The sequence below is a fragment of the Chinchilla lanigera genome, unplaced genomic scaffold (assembly GCF_000276665.1).
Source record: "Chinchilla lanigera isolate Chin_1 unplaced genomic scaffold, ChiLan1.0 scaffold00164, whole genome shotgun sequence".
NCBI lineage: Eukaryota > Metazoa > Chordata > Mammalia > Rodentia > Chinchillidae > Chinchilla > Chinchilla lanigera.
The window spans coordinates 1,933,423-1,956,452 of NW_004955565.1; the positions used below are offsets into that span (position 1 = coordinate 1,933,423).

General features: G+C 41.6%; 1 protein-coding gene across 2 annotated transcripts in view; it reads left to right on the top strand.

The window, feature by feature from the left end:
- The window catches only part of Med14 (mediator complex subunit 14), a 70,700-nt gene that overhangs the window by 44,981 nt on the left and 2,689 nt on the right, over positions 1-23,030 (top strand). Inside the window, exons 20-30 of one of the 2 annotated variants that reach the window (XM_005413267.2) lie at positions 745-897; positions 1,217-1,486; positions 5,512-5,652; positions 9,629-9,740; positions 14,467-14,598; positions 16,646-16,828; positions 17,822-18,057; positions 18,846-19,025; positions 19,118-19,225; positions 22,060-22,185; positions 22,560-22,752. In XM_005413267.2, coding sequence (XP_005413324.1) covers positions 745-897; positions 1,217-1,486; positions 5,512-5,652; positions 9,629-9,740; positions 14,467-14,598; positions 16,646-16,828; positions 17,822-18,057; positions 18,846-19,025; positions 19,118-19,225; positions 22,060-22,185; positions 22,560-22,752 — 1,834 coding nt within the window. The remainder of the gene's footprint in view (positions 1-744; positions 898-1,216; positions 1,487-5,511; positions 5,653-9,628; positions 9,741-14,466; positions 14,599-16,645; positions 16,829-17,821; positions 18,058-18,845; positions 19,026-19,117; positions 19,226-22,059; positions 22,186-22,559; positions 22,753-23,030) is intronic. The other variant, XM_005413268.2, reaches the window with a different exon arrangement.

A 23,030-nucleotide genomic window follows, 5' to 3' on the forward strand; every position in this document is an offset into this window, starting at 1 on the left:
ATAAGACCCAAAATGTACAGTAGATATTGTGAAATGGGAAGAAAATGCTCAAAAGGAAACAGAAACTAGAATGGGGAAAAGGGGAAAAGAAGGAAGGGAAAAGGAAAAATAGATAAATACACACACACACACACACACACACACACACGATAGTTAAGATAGTTATTAGCTCATTGAAAAGAAAGGTTTATGCTTATATTGTTTGATCAGTTTTTCATGCCTGTATCTTGCAATATGAGCAACTACTTTGAAGATGTACCATCCATTGTTACTTTCCTACAGCCTTGTTTTGAAATTTTATACCATTGTTTTTATTGTTTTTCTTTTCTTTAAAATAAAACAAAGTAAAAATAAAAGGAGGAAGACTATGTATTGTCTCTAATGTTCTTTTAAATTATTATTTTCTTATCCCCTTTAATGATTTGATCAATCTTGTTTTCTTACATCTGGTAATCTGAGCAACTTTGTTGAAGATAACAATATGTAATATAACAACCACTGTTAATCCCTATCATTTGGTTTGACACCCGTATCATTTTTAATGTCCTTGCTTTGTTTTGTTTGTAATTTGCTATGTTATTTTTTTGTACTATTTTCTTTAAGATAAAAATTTAAAAAATAAAATAAAAGGAGGGAGACCTCCTTAGATCTTTAGCATTTTACCTTTTATCTTTTTTTTTTTTTGCCTTTTATCTTCTACTTGAGTCTTTTACTGTTTCTGACACATGCAATCTCTTGATTTAGATTAGTATCCAGTGGAATTCCATCCATCAGAAATTCCATATTTCTTTGGGAACAGTTGGCCCAAATTCAGGTTGCAGTAACTGCCACAATACCATTCTCCACCAGCTTCAAGAAATGTTCAACAAAACACCAAATGTGGTTCAGTTATTACAGGTAATTAAGTTGATGTTGTTTATGTTTAAAAATAAGACCTTATCAGTGTGTCTCATGCAAACTCTTGGAAAATATCATGCAGACGTACTTGTCTTTAATGACTAAGGTGGTTGTCTTTGTCTCTGTCTTGAGCCCCTTTTTGGCAGGTGTCTTTGATCAAAGTGGACACATTGATCTAGTTTGCATCCTCTTCCAGGGAGAGTTTTAGGAAATGTGCCAGAAGGACGTTCTGTCATTTGTGATAGTTACATGTTGAAAATTACGAGGTTTTACCATTCGTACAGAAACTGGCTGCTCTCACTGTATGTGCTCTTTATAGGTACTGTTTGATACTCAGGCTCCTTTAAATGCCATCAACAAACTCCCCACTGTGCCGATGTTGGGCTTGACCCAGAGAACCAACACTGCCTACCAGTGCTTCTCCATTCTGCCACAATCGTCCACCCACATCAGACTGGCCTTCAGGAACATGTACTGCATTGACATATACTGCCGGAGTCGAGGCGTGGTGGCAATACGGGATGGTGCCTATAGTCTTTTTGATAACAGCAAGTTAGTTGAAGGTTTTTATCCTGCACCAGGACTAAAGGTAACAGACTTTAGTGTCATAGCATGATATACTAAACATAAAATGTCCTCCAAAGCAGTTCCTCTGAGGGAGAGATCATGGGCAAAAGCAACAGTCCTGTTTGGATTTAGTAAGTAGCAATGTTAATTCATCATCTATGGAAATTTATTCTGAAGGATATAACATGAGTGTCTAACCTTCTGGCTTGCCTACGCTGCACTGAGAGAAGAATCGTCTTGCACTGCATATAAAATATGTAATATAGTTAATGCATATAAATAACAAAACTTCCATTTTAAATTTTTTTTATTATGAAAAAGAAGGCGCCGGGCATGATGGTGCATGCCTGTAATCCTAGCACTCGGGAGGCTGAGGCAGGAGGATTGTTGCGAGTTCGGGGGCAGTCTGGGCTACAAAGTGAGCTCAAGACCAGCCTGAACTGCATAGCGAGACCCTATCTCAAAAAGACAAAAAAAAAGAAGGCAGGTGGCCCATGGACTGTGAGCTAGATGTGCCTGAGAAGTTCTCATGTAGTACCATGTCCATATGTACGAGCTAATAAGTCCTTTATGTGCTTACCGTTTGATGAATAAGGTGGAAGATACTAAAGAGTGCCATGTTTGCTCTTTGGGGCTTTAAGGAACTTTGAAAGTAACCTTCATCATTGACTATTGTAAAGGTTTGATCATCAGTTCAACTATGATGCTTTCTAAAAATGTCTTGTGCCACAAGCTGTGGAGATTCTCAGGTGTTGGCTCAGTTGTTTATGTTCAAGTCAAATAGTTCCAAAAGGCTTGTTTTGAAAAAGAGTCTCCTACAGCCCAGTTTCCTGCTCCTCAAACATAACTATTTTTAATTCACAGATAGTTGATTCTTAATATTTATATCCATATCTCTAAACAGCATCTTTGCAGTATTATTTATTGACTTTTTGGTTAGGAGCCTATCTGATTCTCATTGTAGAAAACAAGAAATTAATTCTTCTTAAATTAACTTTTTGCATGCACTTGCCCCCTTCCTGACTACTCTCAGTACGTGAACACATTTTCCTTTCCTCCTATGTTTGCAATATATTTGGACAGCAACTATGATTAGGTAATTTTTTAGGGTTCTCGTTGTTAGGCATAAGTAAACACTGTTTGTTCCACTAAGCTCACTATGATTATTTTCCTTTCTTGTTCAACATTTTATTTACCTAGAAATTATTCATTTTTGGGGGCTTAGCTTTTTCTATACATATGACTAACTGCACTTTAAACTCCTTCCCAGTTGTGTAACGCTCCTCAGCACATTCACATAAATCAGATACCTTCCTGGTTTCATCTTGAAATCTCTTCTGTGGTCCTTTGATCTGCTCCAGTTTAGCGGTAGCACTCCAGGCTTTTTGCAGAATTGTGACATAGGAATCCACAGCAGGGTGAAGGGGGAGATGCCTTGCTTCTTCCTTCTGTTGCTGTCCTGTGGCTTAGATCCCAGGTTTTATTCTTGGTTTACTTAGTTATTTGGGTATCATAAATCCTATAGTAACTTCACGGGAGAAGGTACATAGGAGGTTATTTGAGACCTAGTAGATCAGAAGGTCTCTTCCTGCATCTAATTGAGGGTGTCTAGATGTAGAGAGATTCTAGACGGCAGTCGTGTTCTGTAAAAATATTGAAGGCATTGCGTCATTGTTTTTAGATTTCATTGTGACTGTCAAGATGCTTGGTGCTATTCTAATTCTTGAACCTTAAATATCTGAGTGGGCTCTTTGAGTCTGAGAACTTTTGCACGGGGAAATTTCTTTGTGTCGTTTCTTGTTATTTTCTCTGGTAGCTATTTCTGGTAACTACTGTGCTGACATTGGGCATCTTAGACTTATCCTCTAATTTTCTCATCTCTTCTGGGCTTTCTCTCTGTTTCTGAGAAATTTCTTTATTTTTTATTTTAATCCTTCTATTTTTCCTTTCTGCCAAGAATTTTTTTTTCTTTTTTTAAATTTGTGAAAGCTCTTTTTTGCTTGTAAATGTTCATTTTATGACATGTTCTTATATGGCCACATTATCTTACCTCTTTTCCTCCTACATAGTCTCCATTTCTTACCTTTTTGAGGGGGTTCATTTCTTTCATTTTAGTGTCTTTCTTCAAATATTAATTCTTAACTCTGCTCATATTTAAAGATGACTTACGGACTATAACTGGAGGATCTACCTGGGTCATTCATTTCTTTGGGAAACTTTCAGTGTCAGTAGCTTTAGATTTTTTTGTTGGGCTGATATGAGCACCAAGAGAAAAATATCCAAGTTTCCCAAATAAATGATATGCATCTGACTCTCAGTTGGGGGAAAGTCAAATGAGAGAAGAAAAGTAGTATTGTTGTGTATGATTATGTATATGACACCTTTTCTCTCCGCTGATCTTGGAGGTCCTCAAGTCAGAGCTTTTCCTCCAGGAAAATGGAGGTCAACCCAGCACAGCTAGAGTAACAGAAGATTTGGGAGATGAAGTGTCTCTTTTTTTTTTTTTTTTTTTTTTGTATTTTTGAGACAGGGTCTCACTGTGCAGTTCAGGCTGGCCTTGAGTTCACTTTGTAGCCCAGGCTGGTCTTGAACTCGCAACGATCCTCCTGCCTCAGCCTCCCAAGTGCTGGGATTACAGGTGTGCACCACCACGCCCGGCCGATGAAGTGTCTCCTTAAAGAGACTTTAAAGCTGGGTGCGGTGGTGCTTGCTTGTAATACCAGCACTCGAGAGGTTGAGGCAGGAGGATTGCTGTGAGTTTAAGAGCAGCCTGAGCTGCACAGTGGGTTCAAGGATAGCCTAAATACATAGTGTGAGACTTCGTCTGGAAAAAAAAATAAAGATTTTCACCCAGTCCTGTTTTTAATCCTACCTTCATGCCCATTTCCAGAAGTGTCTGGTGCTGCCAGTTCCAAAGTGTCTTTGGAATCTAGATGGAAATAGCTTTGCTTCTTGGCTTTCCCCATGGGTTGCTTAAAGTTTCTCACATCGGATGGTTCACCCATCTGCTTTGCAGACTCCAGAATGTATTGCTATTTTTTCTCTCTTCCCATTCTTTTTGTGTTTTTGACTTACTACTTTAATTTATTTTCTGTAGTTTTAGTAGGATATTGAGAAAATATGGAATGTGTATTACAAATCTATTATCTTTAATTAAAAGACTATATACTTTTAATAGTGCTTTTGTGCTTTCAGTAAGATTATTATACATAACTTTGAAGACTGGGAAGTAGAGGGTATTAAAAGAACGAGCATCTGCTTGAGAGAAACTCTGGTAGCTTGGCTCAGTTTTTGGATGCCATGTCCTATAAAATAAGGCCAGCCACTCTGGTGGTTCAAGATTGAGTCATATAATTTAAAAAGCCCAAAGTTGGCTCTTAATCAGTTTTCTTGTCATATTCTCACTCTTATTAAATGGGAAATTTTATAAGTTATTTATATGACCAACATACAATTTTTCATTCCCTCTCCATTTCTGGTCAGAAATCAATAAAAAAAAAATTTTGACTTGGAGGTAAAAGCTACCAGGGTGTACTTCTCTGTCCAGTTTTTTTGTTTATATAATACTGCTTAATTGTCAGAGTTTTTTACTTAGATGTTATTTTTTATTATCATTGTTAACCATTGTTTTCCTTCTCCTTTCCATTAAAATTAGTACTATGTCTTCTAGATTATCCTAATAATAGTTTTCAGGGATGGACATTATATGTTTGCTTCTGTTAAAAAACTGTAAATGATTAAAAATATTTTACTACCCGATGTGGTGGCACACGCCTATAATCCCAGCACTCAGGAGGCTGAGGCAGGAGGATCATTATGAGTTCAGGACCAGCCTGGGCTACAAATTGAGCTCAAGGCCAGCCTGAATTGTACAGTGAGACCCTGTCTCAAAAAGAAAAAAAAAATTTTTTACTAAAGTATGGGTAAAAGTATGGTACTAAAAATCTTTTTTTAGTAAAGTATGGGTTTTTTACTAAATTTTTACTAAAATTTTTTACTAAAGTATGGGTAAAGTATGGTACTAAAAGTACCCATTTACATCCACAGACATTCCTGAATATGTTTGTTGATAGCAATCAGGATGCCCGAAGAAGGTCTGTAAATGAGGACGATAATCCCCCTTCTCCTATAGGAGGAGATACGATGGACTCTTTAATATCACAGCTCCAGCCGCCACCCCAACAACAGGTAAGGTCTCAGCAAAACTCCAAACAGTGTCACATTTCTGTAACTGCACAGGTTCTGCAGGTGTGAGGCCTTCTTTGTTGAAAGGGGAAGAAGTCCTTGGTAGGCTCAAGATGCCCAGGAAATCCTTATTTAGAAAAAAAATGATGGAGATGAGGTGGTGTCCTGTAATGGGAAGCAAATTGTGCCAGGTGAAGCACTGACCTGAGACATTGAGCTCATGCATGCACTTAAGCTGCTGTGATGTGACTCCAAGGATGGGAGCATCCTCTGTGGGACCTCCAGAGACCTTCGGAAGAGTGTCCTCACCATGTCCTGAAGGACACCTGTTATTAAATTATGGGTACAGAGATTTCTGTGTCTAGCGATATTCAGTAGGGACTCCTGCAGAGAACAAGCGTACAGTGTCGCGGGTTCTGTCCTCATGCCACTTGGATAAGCCACATTATCAAATCCTAAAAGCTTTCAAGTCTGTCCTGACTCCATGTCTGCGCCTGAGCAGGCCCCTAGTCTGGCCTTTGCTCTCAGTATGGCCCATCTGAAAGAGAAGGTGATCAGTGACCCTTTACCCCTCTCGTAGTCACACGGGCCTTCCTCCCTGGGAAGCACTCGTTATGGGTGTGCAGAGGCTTCCTGCCTTTGCCCGGAAGACTTCGGAGGCCCAGTTTTGGTTGTATGTGAACACGTGGCCTGATGGCAGGGCTCTCTGGCATGTCATTTATTTATTTATTTATTTATTTTTTGGTCTTTTTTTTTTGGTTTTTCTCCGGTACCGGGATGGCATGTCATTTAGATTTGGTTTAAAGAATAGCTCACTGTTTCTCAGACGCACTTGAGATAGAATTACTTGGAACAGCATTTTACAGAGAATTCACTTAGCTCTTTTATTACAAACTAGCTGGCTGGCTACTTAGTAACCGCAACTTTGCAGTGCTCACTACATACCAGGGGAAGGTGCTGTGGAAAGTGTAGTGTTCTGGCAACTATTTAGCTTTCTTGCCTTCTCCCTTTACTTCCCTTCTTTTTGACTTTGTTTTTTTGAGACAGGGTCTCACCATGTGGTCCAGCCTGGCCGTGCACTCACTATATAGCCTAGGCTGGCCTTGAACTCACAATTCTCCTACCTCAGCCTTCCAAGCGCCTAGGTTATAAAGGCATGTGCCGCTGTCCCTGGCTTTGGGGCTTTCCTTTTTTTTTTTTGGAGGGGGGCTTCCCTTCTTAACCTTCATGAGAATGCAGGAGAGCTCCGGTAAAGTGCAGTCAGACCCCATGGAAATGCTTCTGTGTAACTAAGGCGTGGGGATTTTGTGACAGACATTGACTCCACTCTGAAATGCTAGCTCTCTGAGGATGCTGGGCCACTGTGGGGGAGAAGCGCTTTAGCAGCTTTTTTTTCTTGTGGAAGCCACTTACTTGGATTGTAGGCTTTCGCCATGCCTGATAGGGGGTGCAGGGGATAAGCCACACCTTCTAGAGGAAAGGAGTGACTCAGATGAACTGGCTGGTTGACTGTAGCCGAGCAGGGCCGGTATTATATGGGGAATATGTGGAAAATGTGATCTGTTGTTCTCCCCTGGCCCCAAATAAGTCATGCATTAGCTGCTCTGTGAGTTTTTTGTTTGTCTTTGTCATTGAAAAATCATAATCTGACACAGAAAGACCCTGCAGTGCTCATTTATTACATATTCTGATTTTGCTAAGGTACTCTATACCTGTAGCATTTCACATTGAATATGAGATTTTTAGAAAATAGTTATAGGCCAGGGCAAAGGACTAGGAGTGGATAGCTTACGGAAAAGTTAGAATAAATAAATAGCTGGCATAGTGGTGTGCATCTGTAATCCCAGCACTGAGGAGACCGATGTGGGAAGATCGCTTGAGCTAAGGAGGTCCAGACCAGAGTGGGCAGTGCAGCAAGGGACCCCAGCTCAGAAAAACAGAATAATTTTTCATTTTGTGAAGATTCTAGAGTTTTTCTGCTTTTTCTTATTCTGTATTTAACCTATAACTTGAGCTTTTTTGTTAACTTCTAAATTGAAAAGTTTGACATTTAATACCAGTCAGAATTCTTTTAAAAAAATACTCGTCTATGGCTGAATGCCTTTGGTTAGCGGCTTTGGCTTTGGGTATTCTTAGGGATCCAGCAAATTATTGAACAATTTTAGTTTTCAGTTCTTTTCTCTTTAACAGATACAGTAGTTATGTTATACTGTGATTTGTAAACTGATAAACTCCTTGATAGTTACGAGGGAAACATTCATAGAGTGTTATGTACATTTTACTTGAAGTTAGCAGATATCTTTTCTTCTTTTATGTAAAATGCAGTTATAGTCCATAAGCTAGTGCATGAGAAAAGAAAAGGAGGAAGAAGTAAGAAAAAACAAAACTGGAAACTTAGTTTTTAAAATGAGTGAAAAATTCAAGGCATCTCACAAAACAGGATGTCCAAATGACCAGAAAGCACACAAGATGTTTAAACCTCATAGAAATATAAATGAAAGCCACAGTGAGATAACACTGCACACCACAAAAAGTGACTTTAAGAAAAACAATTGAATGTTTCACATATACTAATGCATCACATATACCACTAAAAAATCAAAACAATAGAAAATTCTCACAACATTTGGTATTAGGAACAACTGAAACTCATTTACTGCCAGAAAGTTTGTAAAATAATTACCTTATGGGAGTGGTTAGCAGTAAACACAACATTTTGCATATTGTGATTTAACAATTACTTAGACAGGGGCTGGGGATTTAGCTCAGCAGCACAACACCTGCCTGGCAAGCACAAGGTCATGAGTTCGATTCCTGGTATGGGGGGGGAGGACAAAAAAAACCACCAAAAAAAAATTACTTAGCTATATATGCAACAGGACTGCATCAGAAAACGACTTTTTATAGGAGTATTATTCAAAAAATTATAAACAACTCAGTATCCAACAACTGTACGATGAATGAATACATTGAGGCACATTCATACAATGGAATATGTTACAGAAATGACAAAACAAACTACTGTCGCATGCAACATGCTGGATGAATTTCACTGGGATAATGTTCCACAAGAAAAGCCAGACATTACCAAGAGTGCATTCGATATTTAGGGGAAATGCAAAAACAGGTCCAAAGTTGGGTAATGGAAGTCAGAATAGTGCATATCTTTGAGGAGGCAGGAAAGACCTGGAAGGTATGTAAGGTCTTCAGTGTCTTGTGCCCTGTCGTGACTACATTTTAAAAATTTCACCAAACTACACGTTTAATATTTGTGCATTTTACTACATGTGATCCATGTCTCAATTTTTGAAAACTGACGAGGAAGGTAATTAAATTGTTCTTGAGTTTTCATCACTAAAAGGTACTGGTGAACACAGGTCAGGTTGAATTACCATATCTTATTTACTAAAAACTCCACAAATATAAGAGCACCATTTTTACATACTGCTGGGGGCGGGGGGAAGCTTGCAAATTAAACTGGGATGCCGGGAGTTGAAAGATACACCATGATTTCAGAGATGTTAGCATGCAGAGGGAAATGTCTTGGAACTGATTAAATGGTAGATAAATGCTGCAGATGAATGAGTGCTGTGGTAGATAAAGCGGACAGGATATACCTTGAGGGGTAGAAACTGTGATGTTACAAGGTCAGGAATGAGGTGCTGCTATTTGGAAAATGCTTTGAAAATCAGTTTTTAAAGACTTACTGTATATTGGTTTTTTGAGACAGCGTCTCACCATGTAGCCCAGGCTGGCTTCAAACTCTCAGCAATCCTCCTGCCTCAGCCTCGCAAGTGCGGGGACTACAGGAATGCTCTACCACACCCGGCTATTTTGCACACTTGTGTATCTTGTATTCCCTATTTGGTGACCAGTGGAGTGTGTATGTGTTAATACTATAGCTCTAATCAGGGAAAGTCACAGTCTCATACCATCTGCAGTTAGCCATTTCACAAACATTTAGTTTTCTTCTTTTCAGCCATTTCCAAAGCAGCCAGGAACGTCAGGAGCTTATCCCCTTACGTCGCCCCCTACATCATATCATAGCACAGTTAATCAGTCTCCCTCTATGATGCACACACAGTCTCCAGGTAAGAATCACTTATTCTCTTGTCATACTCAGCTTTTAAATCCAAAATGCACACGTGCGTGCGCACGTATCAAGAGCCGCTGCGCATGTAGCCCCGGGCGCCAGAGGGAATTCCCTTTCTAGACTAAGGCCAGATAATCGCCATGCGTTCTTTATGGCAGGGTTGTGAAATCTGTGCATGGTTCAGGAGTACTTTAAAAGACTTGAGTTAAGATGAGGTGTTGTCACCCAGAGCCAGACTTGTGGTACTAATCGCCGCATAATCAGAACATGATCTGTATCAGAGGCCGACAAACGCAGGCTTGTAGGCCAAGTCCTGCACACCACCTGTTTCTGTAAATAAGTGAAATTTCGTTGGCACACAGCCACACTTGCTGATGTAGCGGCTATGGCTGCTTTCTTTCTACAACCACCCCATTTCCCAGGCTTTGGTCTGTGAAGGGTGGCTGTTCCCCAGTCCCCCGGAGCCAGGCAGTGCACATCCTGTTTGTCCAAACAAATTGGCTTTGTCGGCAACCCCATGAAGTGCAGGGTAAAAGTGCTTGAGAATACCAGCCTTTCCTTTTGACGGAATGGTGCAGTGGTATCTCTTGAGCGCTTGGTCTGTAGTAAGTACTGCTGCTGCGGGGAGCCCGATGCTGGCCCTGCTGACGAGTGCTTACGACCTAGCACCAGAGTGAGGAGGACAGGTAGCAGCTTCCTTTGTTTGGGCGGGGGTGGGGCATGACCTCTTGCCTGCCAGCTCCTGTATTTCATCTGTTCTGTGTCAGTAATGCTGCCGAGTGTAATGATTTTTAAAGTCGCAGCATGAAAGATGTGATATGTAGTATGGGGTATAAAATATAAGAAATGAAAGAATTTAAAAGTATGTGTGCAGTAAAATCCTCTTATTTAATATATCAAGCCTGTCAACTAAAGAGTGCTTTACCATTTGAAGATGTTCTGGCTTATTTATGAGAAAACAGGGCAAATATAAAACTGTTTTTAAAGTGAAAAACCAACAAATGCATTTGTAATTCTCTGAGTTTTCATTTTGTAGAGCAGAATTTGCAGCGCACACTTTTGTTTTTGTTTTTGTTTTTTTTTTTGGCATTTCCAAACTGGCTTTAAATACTCATCAGGGAGCCACATGAAGGAGCCAGGGTAAGGGCTTGTTACATGTGTGGGGCTGGGGCACCCTGAGAGAGAAAAGGGGACCCATCTGTCAGGGCAGCTGGGGTGCCCCACCCCCACCCCGGGACAGGGAGCAGAGTAGACGCCGTCTCTGGAGAGTCCCAGGGCTAACTGGGAGCCAGCCCTCCTTTCGAGGTAGACCATGGGGGAGGGAACCGAGGGGCAGCTCCCACGGTGGTGGTGGCGGCGCAGTGGCAGGCGGTTTCCTCAGTGGTACTGCTGATAGCTGGGATAGCCTGGGGCTGGTGTCCCTTCCCTAGGAGGCAGCTGGCTTGGGTCCATTCGGGAGTTGCAGAACTGCTGGGCAGTGTAGCGAGTGAGGAGGATGCCAGCACCCTTAGTGAGGGCCACCGGGATGGCTCCCGTCATTGCAGAGCCCACCGTGGCCAGTGGGCCACTGCGGGCAGCCAGCACATGGCTCTGCTGGTGACGGAGTCCCAGGGGTGCTCCTTGCCCTGCATCCGCACCGGGCCACGGTCAATGGTGAGAACAGGCCCCCCCACACCTTGAAGCTACCACCAATCTGGGGTGCTCAGATCCTCACAGCATTAACACTGCCTCTCAACCTGCAGTGCACACTTCTGTCCTCTATAAAATACAAAATAGTCCATATATATATGAAAAATTCATATTGACCAGCAGAACCTATAAATCTGCGGATAGGAGATGTAGGGACATCACTTCTAGCCAGCTAATATCATTTGTAAAATGGGAATAATATAAAACATTTTCACTTAGAGATGTTGTGAGAATTTAAGGAAATAATTCACCTAAAGCATTTAGCCTTGGCGGGGCAGTGTTTAGTCTGGGGCCTGGCACGTGACACACTCGTCTTTGTCCAGCCCCTTGCACTCTGCCTGGCTTCCCAGATTGGGCAGTTGGACACCCAGCGCAGCCCAGGCACTCAGTCCTGGCAGATCTACCCCCTCTGTGTTTCTCACATAACCACTAGATTGCTCTACAAATTACTGAAGTACTGGGGCTTACTTATTTTTCAAGCAGATCTTTGTCTCAAACATCTTTAAATTACCCCGTTTGGGAGTGGGGATGTACGTACTCTTAGGTTCCTAGCTAGACAGTCCGAATCCGTAATGCCAAGTGTGGTGAATGTTAGAAAAGGAGTCACTCCGGCTTTTGAAAAAGCGTTTGGCAGGAGAGTCGGCTATTTCTTCCCAGAGGAGCTTTGTCTGTTCTCTGCCCACCCTCCCACCACACTTGTTAGGCTGAGATTTAACCAGTCTCAGCTGGCTGGGTTGGAGTTAGCCAGGTGCAAGGAGCCCGACAAGGGGGTATTTCAGGCAGAGCTCCTGGGGTGTAAGGAGCCTGAGGTCCAGAGGTTGGCAGACTGTCCTTGATGGCGGAAGCATGGAGAGACAGGGCCCTATTAGGAACTTTGCCCGTTATTGTGTGGGTAGAGGAAGCCATTGTTGGATTTTTGTAGCACTTGGGAGAGGTTTAGTTTGCATAACACAGGAGCGGGAACTGAGGAGGGGCCGCCAGTTCTCCAATCTGTTGATTGTACAAGTCTCCAGAGACTTCTCAGTCAAGCCATCTGTGGCTCGTCAGAGATGGTGGGACCACAGAGGAAGCCTTGGAAATTGTTGTCATACCCAGGGTCACTGAAGCCCGAGTAGGTGGGCAGGCCCAGCCTCTAGGAGCCCGGCATGTGTGGTGCAGAAACAGCTAAGGAGGTAGGTGGACAGGAAACTCAACCCCGGGGGAGTATGTCTCTAGGGTATGAGTGGAGGTTGTTTTTGCTAAGTGGAAGGAAAAATAATTTTGAAAGAATTATAGTAGCAGACAGGTATATCATCCTTAACTATGTGCCAAGCCCTATTTTAAGTACTTTACTCATTTAATCCTTGGCAAATTTGTGGCATAGGTTCCATTATCTCCATATTATGGAGAAGTTAAGACACTTGTCTGGATCATACAGCTAAAAAAGTATAATATATAATGTTTAGTGGTTAATGAAGTCATTCAACATTTACTGAGTGTAACATATTGCTTTAAGTATTATAGAACATAAAAATAATGACATTATGGCCGGGCATGGTGGCGCACACCTGTAATCCCAGCACTCTGGGAGGCTGAGCGAGGAGGATCACCAGAAGTTCCAGGCCAGCCTGGGCTTCATAATGAGTTCAAGGACAGCCTGAATTACACAGCGAGACCCTGTCTCAATAAATAACCAAGTAAATAAGTGAGTAAATATGAAATTAGGTAGTAGAGAATTTGAAACCTGTTGATATCGAAGATGCTAGTGGTAGTAGCAAGAATATTAATGTTACACTCATTCATTGTTTTGGTAGCCATAGTTGCCCCTTTCATAATCCTAAATTAAAACTAGCCCTGTAGCTTTAAATGCTATGTTTAAATTCATGTCTCCTGGTTTTTATATCTAATAGATGTGGCTGCAGAACTTCAGCCCCACATTTTATTCGTTATCTAGTAGCTGCCTGAAACTCATCCTGGCCACAAATACAAATACTCCAGTTAGGTAAATGGCAGCCCCTTCCTTCTTGTTACCTGGGGCAGAGCTGTTAGAGTCATGCTGAACTCTTTTTCTGCACTTGGAGTGTGGTCACCTCTCACTTCATGGCGTTTACACCACACTCTGCACCGGCCTCCCACTCATTCAGGGGAAGCCAAAGTCCTTAGTGGCCTATAAGTGCCCACGTGGTCTGGAATCTGCCCCCAGACTGCCCCTAGACTCTCTGACGCATCTTCCTGGTTTCCCTTTCTCACTGTCCTGGCACACCAGCCTCCCCATTACGCATCACTGCTGCCTCCTCTGGCCCATTTGCACTAGCTCTTCTGTTTGCCTGGAGTATCTCACCCTGGATAACCTCATGCCTTATCTTATACTTTCTTCCTGTCCAGCTCACCTCTTTCTTTTGGGTGTGATATTGGGGATTGAACCCAGGACCTTCACACTGAGCTATATCCCCAGAGTTTTTTGTTCTTTGTTTTTTTAAATTTTGAGACAGGGTCTCAATGAGTTGCCCAGGCTGGTCTCAAACTTCAGGCTCCTGCACATGTCCTCTTCTTAAAGAGGTTTTATTGGATTGCTTTATATAAAGAACAGTACCTTCCTCCAGCACTACTTAAAATTGCCTCCTTCGCTTGCTGTAGTTTACTTCCTAGCACTAATCATTACCTGACAGATTTGTCTTTCTCATTTTACTAGAATATAAGCTCCATGAGAGCAGCAATTTTTTTGTCTCTTGTTAACTGCTGCATTCTTAGTGCCTAGAACCATGCTTGGCATGAAGTTGGCACCCATGCCTACTTATTCAGTGAGTAAGTGAGTAAAAAGTACACTGGATTTAAAAAAAAATTATTTAGTCAAGTTAAGAGCTAGAATTTGGGCCCATAGAATTGAGCTCTATCTTTTTCAGTAGTGAACTCGTTCCACTTTTTCTTTCTGCTATTTATGGGAGCTTTACTACTTGTTTCTTGAGGCTCTTGGGAGATTTTTAATTGGGGGGGGTCTTTGGACAGGACATAATGTGTGTCCTGTAAGATCATCTATAATTATTTTCTTTTATTAGGAAATCTGCATGCTGCCAGCTCCCCCAGTGGGGCTTTGAGAGCCCCATCACCAGCGTCATTTGTTCCAACTCCTCCCCCATCCTCGCATGGAATCTCAATAGGACCAGGGGCCAGTTTTGCTAGTCCACATGGTGAGTCCATACATGGAAACCGCGATAGCATAAGAGCTTGATGTGAAAATATCTTTTGTTTAATGAATTTTCTCATTGTAAAATTAGTACTTGTTTGTATTGCTTCCACAAAAGAGTAACTTTTCCTGATCACACCACACAAGCGATCAGTAGTCCGATCTGTCTCTGCTTTGTCTATCTCCCTTCCTCCATCTTCTCTCCCTCGCTCTGCCCTGCCTGCCCTGCCCTGCCCGCCTGCTGTTCTGCCAGTCCTCGCACGGCTCTCGCTGCCTGCTCTCTACCCATGAGCTGTTTCCACCTGCACACACCAACCCCCACCTTCCCCTGGGAATTGTCTTGTAACTTGAATTTTAAACCTTTTAACTCAAATTCTAGTTTGAATGGATTCAAGTAGATGAATAGAAGTGGTAGTCAGTGAAATGTTTTTTTATTGTGCCAACCGCCTAGCTCTTCTTCCCAGAGGCATTTTTCCTTCCTAGTTTCTGATGTATTCTTGCAAAACTGTTTTGTATACCCAAACAAATACACGTGTCTTTTTTTTTATATGTATGGCAGCATACTATACAAAGAGTCCGGTGTCTTTTTTTTTCACATAACATATCATGAATACCAGAGCCGGGCGTGGTGGCACATGCCTATAATTCCAGCACTCAGGAGGCTGAGGCATGAGGCTTGCCATGAGTTCGAGGCTAGCCTGGGCTACATAGTAAGTTCAGGGCCAGCCTGAACTGCATAGGGAAACCTTGTCTCAAAAACACACACAAAAAAAAAAAAGAAAAAGGAAAAACAAACGTATATATTATATCATGAATACCACCCCATATCAGAACATAAAGAACTTCCTGTTTTTAAGCTGTGAATAGCAGTGCTTTTACTTTGTATTATGAATACATGTGTGAGCACTGTTAGTGAAAACTGCATCAGTCTCCTACATGACTTTGTAGTCTTTTCCTCTTGCCTGGACATAGCATAATTTAACTGCTTTCTTTTATTACATGTTTCAAATGTTTCCAATTAAAAATGGTGCCATCTCTGTTCACATCCATGATTATTTCCCCAGGAAAATTCCTAGAAGTAGAATTGTGGTCTCAGAAGGTTTGAGAAATTCTGAAGCTTTTGAAACATATTGCAAATTGCTTAACTGAAAGATTGTACCAGTTCCCTATAGTATCATAAGAGAATGTCTGTTGTCTTCCTCATTGCCACCTCAGGGTATTAAGATTTTTTAAAGTCTTGGCTATTTTGATAGGTGAAAAATGCCATCTTACTATTGAATATGTATTTCTTCAGTTATTAATGGAATTGAACCTTTTTAAATGTACATTGCATGCCGGGCATGGTGCTCATGCCTGTAATCCCAACACTTGGGAGGCTGAGGCAAGAGGGTCACAGTGAGTTCAAGGCCAGCCTGAGCTACATAAGTGAGTTCAGTGAGACCACCATCTCAAAAAAAAAAATTGCCAAGCCAGGCATGGTGGTGTGCACCTGTAATCCCAGCACTCGGGAGGCTGAGGCAAGAGGATTGCTGTGAGTTTGAGGCCAGCCTGGACTACATAGTGAGCTCAAGGCCAGCCTGAACTACATAGTGAAACCCTGTCTCAAAAAACAAACAAAGACAAACCAACCCCCTCTAAAAAAGTACATTGGTCTTTACTGTTTCTTATTTTATGCCTCCTAATTTATGTACAGTACTTATTTTCTTGTATGTTTTTCTTTGTAGAAGAAAAGTAAGGACCATTTACTCACTAGTATGGTAGAAGTGTTTTCTCAGTTTGTCATTTGGTGACAAAGGGATGTAAATAAGTACGTATAACTTTTTCAGAATGAAGTTTAAATATCAGAATTGTTCAGGAAGTCACTGCTTTCAAAACTTGATTCTTGGTTCATTTCTTAGTATAGCCTTTACTAAATAAAGAAAATGGAAACTTTCCCTTTTATCCTTTTAAAAAATAAAAAATTAACCACTATTTAATGGTCTGAATCCAGACAAATAATTTTCAGTTATTAAAATACAGGCTTTGAAAACCACCTGTGTTATTTTTTTCAGGAACTCTTGATCCTAGTTCCCCTTATACTATGGTGTCACCAAGTGGACGAGCAGGGAACTGGCCAGGGTCTCCTCAAGTGTCAGGCCCCTCACCAGCCACACGTTTGCCTGGAATGTCACCAGCCAACCCATCACTACATTCTCCAGTTCCAGATGCTTCTCATTCCCCTCGAGCTGGAACAAGTGAGTGTCACCAGCATTTTTATGTTCTTAGTGTAACTAACAAATGACCTATTTTTTGTTTGTTTGTTTTAGCATCTTGGTATGTAGTCCAGGCTGTCCTTGAACTTGCTATGTAGCCCAGGCTGGCCTCAAACTCATGGCAATCCTCCTGCCTCAGCTTCCCGAGTGCTGAGATTACAGGTGTGCACCACCACCACACCTGGCAAATGATCTATTTTATCCCATCTTCACATTTGAAAGTCACTTTCACACTTGAAAGTTAGTTGTGAACTAACAGTAGTTAATTTGCAAAGTCATGCAAAATGTAAGAAAGGGAGATAGCTCCTGAAATTGTATGAAGTGTGTCCTAGTACCTCTCTCATGACCACTAACTTGCAGCTGCCCTATTGGACCATAGAAGATACCTACAGTGACAAGGTTATACAAATTAACACAGAAGAGAAGACTTGTGCATTTGTTAGCTTTGGCTGTATAACTCGGAGTGCTTAAAACAACAGTCAAACATTAGCTCACGGCTCTGCAGTTTGGTAGCCTCTGCTGGCCTCACTTGTGAGTCAGTGGTCAGTTTCTGGGTTGGCTAGGGATTGGCTGGCCTAAGACAGCCTCACCTGGCATGGCTTCTCTCTGCTCTCTGGGGTCTCCTGCTTGATCACAGGCTTGTTCATGTGGTGGTTGGACAAGTTTTCAAGAGAGCAAGTAAAAGTCTAGGCTTACCGTTAGCTCAGTGTCACGTCCACCACGTTCTGTTGGCCAGAAGCGAGTCGAAGGCCTGCCAGAGTCCGGGTGGGGAAATGGACCCACCCCTTGAAGGGTTTAGAAGAATTGTGGCTGTCTTTGCTAACAGGAAGTTTTAATGTGTAATTGCTACACCACAGGGAGTAACCAAACGGTTTGGGTTGATTTACAGTACCGATTGTTTCTAAGAAAGTAACACAGGAAACAATGAGATAGTACATACTTGTAAATGAAATGACTTATTTTCCTTCCCCAAAGGCTCCCAAACAATGCCAACAAACATGCCTCCACCTCGAAAACTACCTCAGCGCTCTTGGGCGGCGTCCATACCAACCATCCTCACTCACAGTGCCTTGAACATTTTACTGCTGCCCTCGCCAACGCCAGGCCTTGTGCCTGGCCTGGCAGGGAGTTACCTTTGTTCTCCACTTGAGAGGTTCCTTGGATCGGTCATCATGCGACGACACCTTCAAAGAATTATTCAACAAGAAACGGTATGGGTACCTAGTGAGCTTCCTAGTGGTGATTATCCAAGGCAGAATGCTGAGTTGTCTTACGGAATAGGCTCTGAACTAGAGTGACACTCTCTCATCCCCTTTAGCCAGCTTGTTAGAATTAGTCTTTCCTTCCTGCCGTAGTGTTAAATATGGATGCCACTGGGTTTTTTTGCATTCTTAGGTTAACATTTTTGCATTTTATTGTCTGTGCTGTGGCTTTGATGTAGCATGACTAATGTGGACCTGGAAGTCAGTCACCACATCAGACAGGACCAGTGTGCGTAGGCTGTAGGCTTGGAGAGACTAGCACCCACTTCGAGGGAAAAGTTCTTCATTTTCTGATCGTGGTTATCTACCTACTAACAGCTGTGGGAATTTGCGATCGTGTAAAGGTCTTAACATAATGCCCTGGCAGTCAGTACATGTTAAGTTATTTATAATTATTATTATCAACATAATGTATTAATGAGGTAGTCAAAATGGTAAATGCTTGAAGTATCCACTCCATGGTCGGCACAAAGCCATCCCAATACTTTTATATTCAGATTTGAGGGAAAAATCGCAATTTCTAGCCTAAGTGGAGTAAATGAGCATTGAAACCATTAACCGTCAGAACAGCGATCAGCTCTGCCGCTTACATTCCATGTCCGCTTTCAGGTTTTTGGATCTCATTTTGTTCACCTATATCAACTTAGTTGTTTTCCTTTTAAAATAATTCTCTCAGTCACATACTCCTTTTCTTTTTATCTTACTTGTTAACTCGAGAGATCTTTCTTATTTTGCAGCTGCAGCTGATAAATTCCAATGAACCTGGAGTGATCATGTTTAAAACAGATGCACTAAAATGCAGAGTAGCCCTTAGTCCCAAGACCAACCAGACCCTTCAGCTAAAAGTGACACCTGAAAATGCAGGACAGTGGAAACCTGATGAACTTCAAGTTTTGGAGAAATTCTTTGAAACAAGAGTATGTGTGTAATAAGGCATGGTTTTATTATCATTAGTGAAACAGGGAGGTCAAGGTAAATGAAGAGTAACTTGTTCTATTTCTCCCCATAGGTTGCAGGACCACCGTTTAAAGCCAATACATTAATAGCCTTCACCAAACTGTTAGGAGCACCTACACACATCCTCAGGGACTGTGTGCATATTATGAAGCTAGAGCTGGTAAGTTTCAGAGAAACATGCACTTTTCTTGCAAGGTCTGTGGGGAAATTCATAATGGAAGCAGTGCTTCTTAGTTTTTACTCATTTATGTACTTTCTTCCATTTTTCTCTTAAATTGTGAATTTTTAACTTAAATTTTATTTATCCTTGACTAGTTGGCACAATTCCATTCAGAAAAATATGATGGAGTGGGAAATTCCTCACCTATCCGTACACAGCCAGCTTCTGTCAAACTAGAGTTCCCAGTGGCTCACCTCTCTTTGGAGAGGGTCGGTTCATGAAAGCCAGTACATCACTCACATACACTTGCTTTTAATGAAATGGTAACATTTTACACATCATGTTTTGTACTTTTTAATTATGAAATCTTTTACGTATATATAAACATATAATGCTATACTTTTTTTTTTTTTTTTTTTTTTTGAGACAGGGTTTCGCTATGCAGTTTAGGTTGGCTTTGAACTCACTTTGTAGCCCAGGCTGGCTTCAAACTTGCAGTGATCCTCCTGCCTCAGCCTCTCAAGTGCTGGGATTACAGGCGTGCGCCACCACGCCTGGCGATATTACAATTTTTAAATCTGATTCCTCCCCTTTGTTGGTCATAGACATTATGTTAAGATTAAAGTGCTGAGTCACAGGCAGCAGATGCTGCAGGGGCAGCGGTCACCTCAGAGCACTAGATAGCAGCTCTTGCTCTGATTTTGGTTCAAGGACTTCCTTTATTTTCTGCATAGCTCAGTCTGCATTTGTATTAGTTTTCTAGCGCTGCTGTAAGAAACTGCCACAGACTGAATGGCTGACAACAGCAACAGCTTATTCTTTCACAGCTCTGGCAGCTAGAAGGTCTAAATTAAGCTCTCAGTGGGGCTGTGCTCTCAGAAGGATCTAGAGGAGAATCTCATCAATGCCTTTCTCTCAGCTCCTGGTGGTTCCAGGAGTCCTTGGTGTCCCTCCTTCTAGTTGTGTACCGTCATTCTAGTCTATCTCCCCGTGTCTCTGCTTGTGTCTTCTTTTGTCTTATAAACGAAGCAGCCATATGGAATTAGGATTCACCCTCATGATCTCATCCCAGTTACATCTGCAAAGACCCTGTTGTCAACTGAGGTACTGGGAATTAGGACTTCACATCTTTAATTCACTTAATTCAACCCATACTAGCATTTAAAAAGAACTCTTCCACCTCCAAATATTTGTTAGTGTTTGTGGTGGAAGGGTACTGAGGTTGACTTAATATTCACAATGGAGGAGCATGTTGCTCAGCTCACTGAATGAATCTTGGGAACTCTTGCCGTATCAGTACATAAAGAAGGTCCTTGTGTTTTCCTTTTGAACAAAGCTTATATTTCTTATAAGAACTTCCTAAAATGGCTAAGCACTCCTGATGGTCATTGTGGAGGTTTCTGATCTTTTGCTGTTACAAAGGGGGCCACAGTAAAGAGCGTTTTTGCGGACGTGCCTATGTATCTGTAGTGTCCATTTTTAGAATTAATAAATGGGTCAAGGGATATGTATGCTTATTGCTTATCGTTTTGACAGATATTGCCAAATTATTCTTCATGGAGATCAGGTCGCTAGCAGTTTATGAGTACCTCCTTGTCAACTGCTTTATCCATCTTTAGATTTTGGGTCTTTCTCTTACTGATTTGTAGGCTCTCTATGCATATTACACAAGTCAGCCCCTTGAGATATTACTTGTAATTTTAAAAGTTATTTATTTATTTATTTTCTGTGCTGGGGATAGAACCCAGGGCCTTGTGCTTGCCAAGCAGGTGCTCTACCACTGAGCTACGCCCCTCAGCTCTGTTGTGAATATTTTTTCCTAATTTTACATTTGTATTTTTGGTAGGCTTAACAATTTTCTTTTTCTGAGACAGGCTCTATGTAGTTCAGGCTGATCTGGAACTCACTTTGTAGGCAAGACTGGGTTCAAACTCATGGCAATGCTCCCGAGTGCTGGGATTATAGGTGTGTGCCACCATACCCTGCAATTTAACTGTTTTCTTAACAATTATATAAATGGAATACAGGTGGTAACTGGCTATAATTGTTCAGTCTGGTAGTAGTCCTTTGATTTTCATGTTTCTAATGTTGCTTCAAGTAACCCCAGTATACCTCTGCTTCTTTCAGTTGATGTTTTACTCTTGAGAAAGCAGTGTCCTTTGCTGGTAATCTCAGCGTTTGGCTTCTGATCTGATGGGCTATAGCAAACATTGTGTCAGAAAGAAATCTTTGAATTTTTAAAGGAGTAAATATTTATGTGTCTAAAGCACCAGTGGATATAATTGAAACTCATTAACACAGTTTGACTAGTTCAGGGAAGGAGCTGGAAGGACTGGAAAGTCTAGATGAACCAGTTAAGGAAGGCCTTGCCTGCCAAGCCGCGGTCTGCAGTGCTGGGGCGCGGAGGAGAGGGGCAGTAGGTGTCCCGAATGTCACTGCACATTTGCTAGCTTGGTGTAACTAGCGGGAGTGTGGGGGTGGCCTGGGCAGGCAGCTGCCGGAAGGGACTGCAAGGGGCCCGTGGGAGAAGTAATGGAGCCTTGAGCTTGGTGGCCTGTGTGAAAATAAAAGAGGAAATAGGTGTCAGAGACACTGTAGAAGCTGAATCCGCAGGCCTTTTGAGTTGATGAAGTAGAGGGAGGGAAGGGGAAACGCATGACATAAATTTAAGCGTTGATTTTCAGTTACATTATGTATGTATTTCTTTAAAAAAAAGATTATCATCATTATGTTGTGTTAATAATTAGGTATAAGATGAAATTCTGACTAGAATATGATTTTACATGTTCATATAGATGACTTTATGATGATTTTTCCTATTTTCATCAAAACAGTTCCCTGACCAGGCAACACAGCTGAAGTGGAACGTTCAGTTTTGCCTGACGATCCCTCCCAGTGCACCGCCAATTGCACCTCCTGGGACGCCTGCTGTGGTGCTGAAATCCAAAATGCTATTTTTTGTAAGTACCATCCGGCATCTGTGTATGCACAGAGCTTCTGAGGAAAAAGCCATGTGAGGGGAATAGAGCAGCATTTGGGTAAATGCATAAATTATTCATTGCTGCCAAATATAGGCCCAGATTCCTTAAGTGTCAGTTTAGACTTCATGGAGTCTTGGTTCCTTCAGCAATAATAGAAATATATTGAACCAAGAAATGGTGGCACAGTTGCATTTGAACTGTAACATTCAGCTGTTTTTCACTTTTCGTGTCATATTTAAGTTTCTTTTGCTTGTTGAATCTTAATCTGAAAGTATAGTAAATGATAGTACCTTTGACAAATTTAGACAGATACTTTATTTTCTTCCGTTTCTCTTCTCTTTGTGTGTCTACAGCTTCAACTAACTCAGAAAACATCAGTCCCTCCCCAAGAACCTGTTAGTATTATAGTTCCAATCATTTATGACATGGCTTCAGGTACCACCCAGCAGGCAGACATTCCCAGACAGCAGAACTCTTCTGTTGCTGCCCCCATGATGGTCAGCAGCATTCTGAAGAGGTTTGCAGAGATGAATCCGCCACGACAAGGTACATGACCAGTAGACAATGTTTTATTGCGTGTATGTTATAAAGTTCTTTTGAAAGACACCTCCTTCTATCCCCGCCTCCCAGTCCTAATAATAGAGCTCTGGTTGCCGTGGCCCTCTTAAATGTCTGCCTGTCGCTTTCTTCCTTTCTCACTGGTTCTTGATTTTTGTCCATTTCTCTGCTGCCTGGACTTTATTTTTGTTAGTGATTTACTATTGGGACTGACCCAGTTGCTAATGCCAGAAGCTTGTATTTATAGCATACATTGATTGCCACAA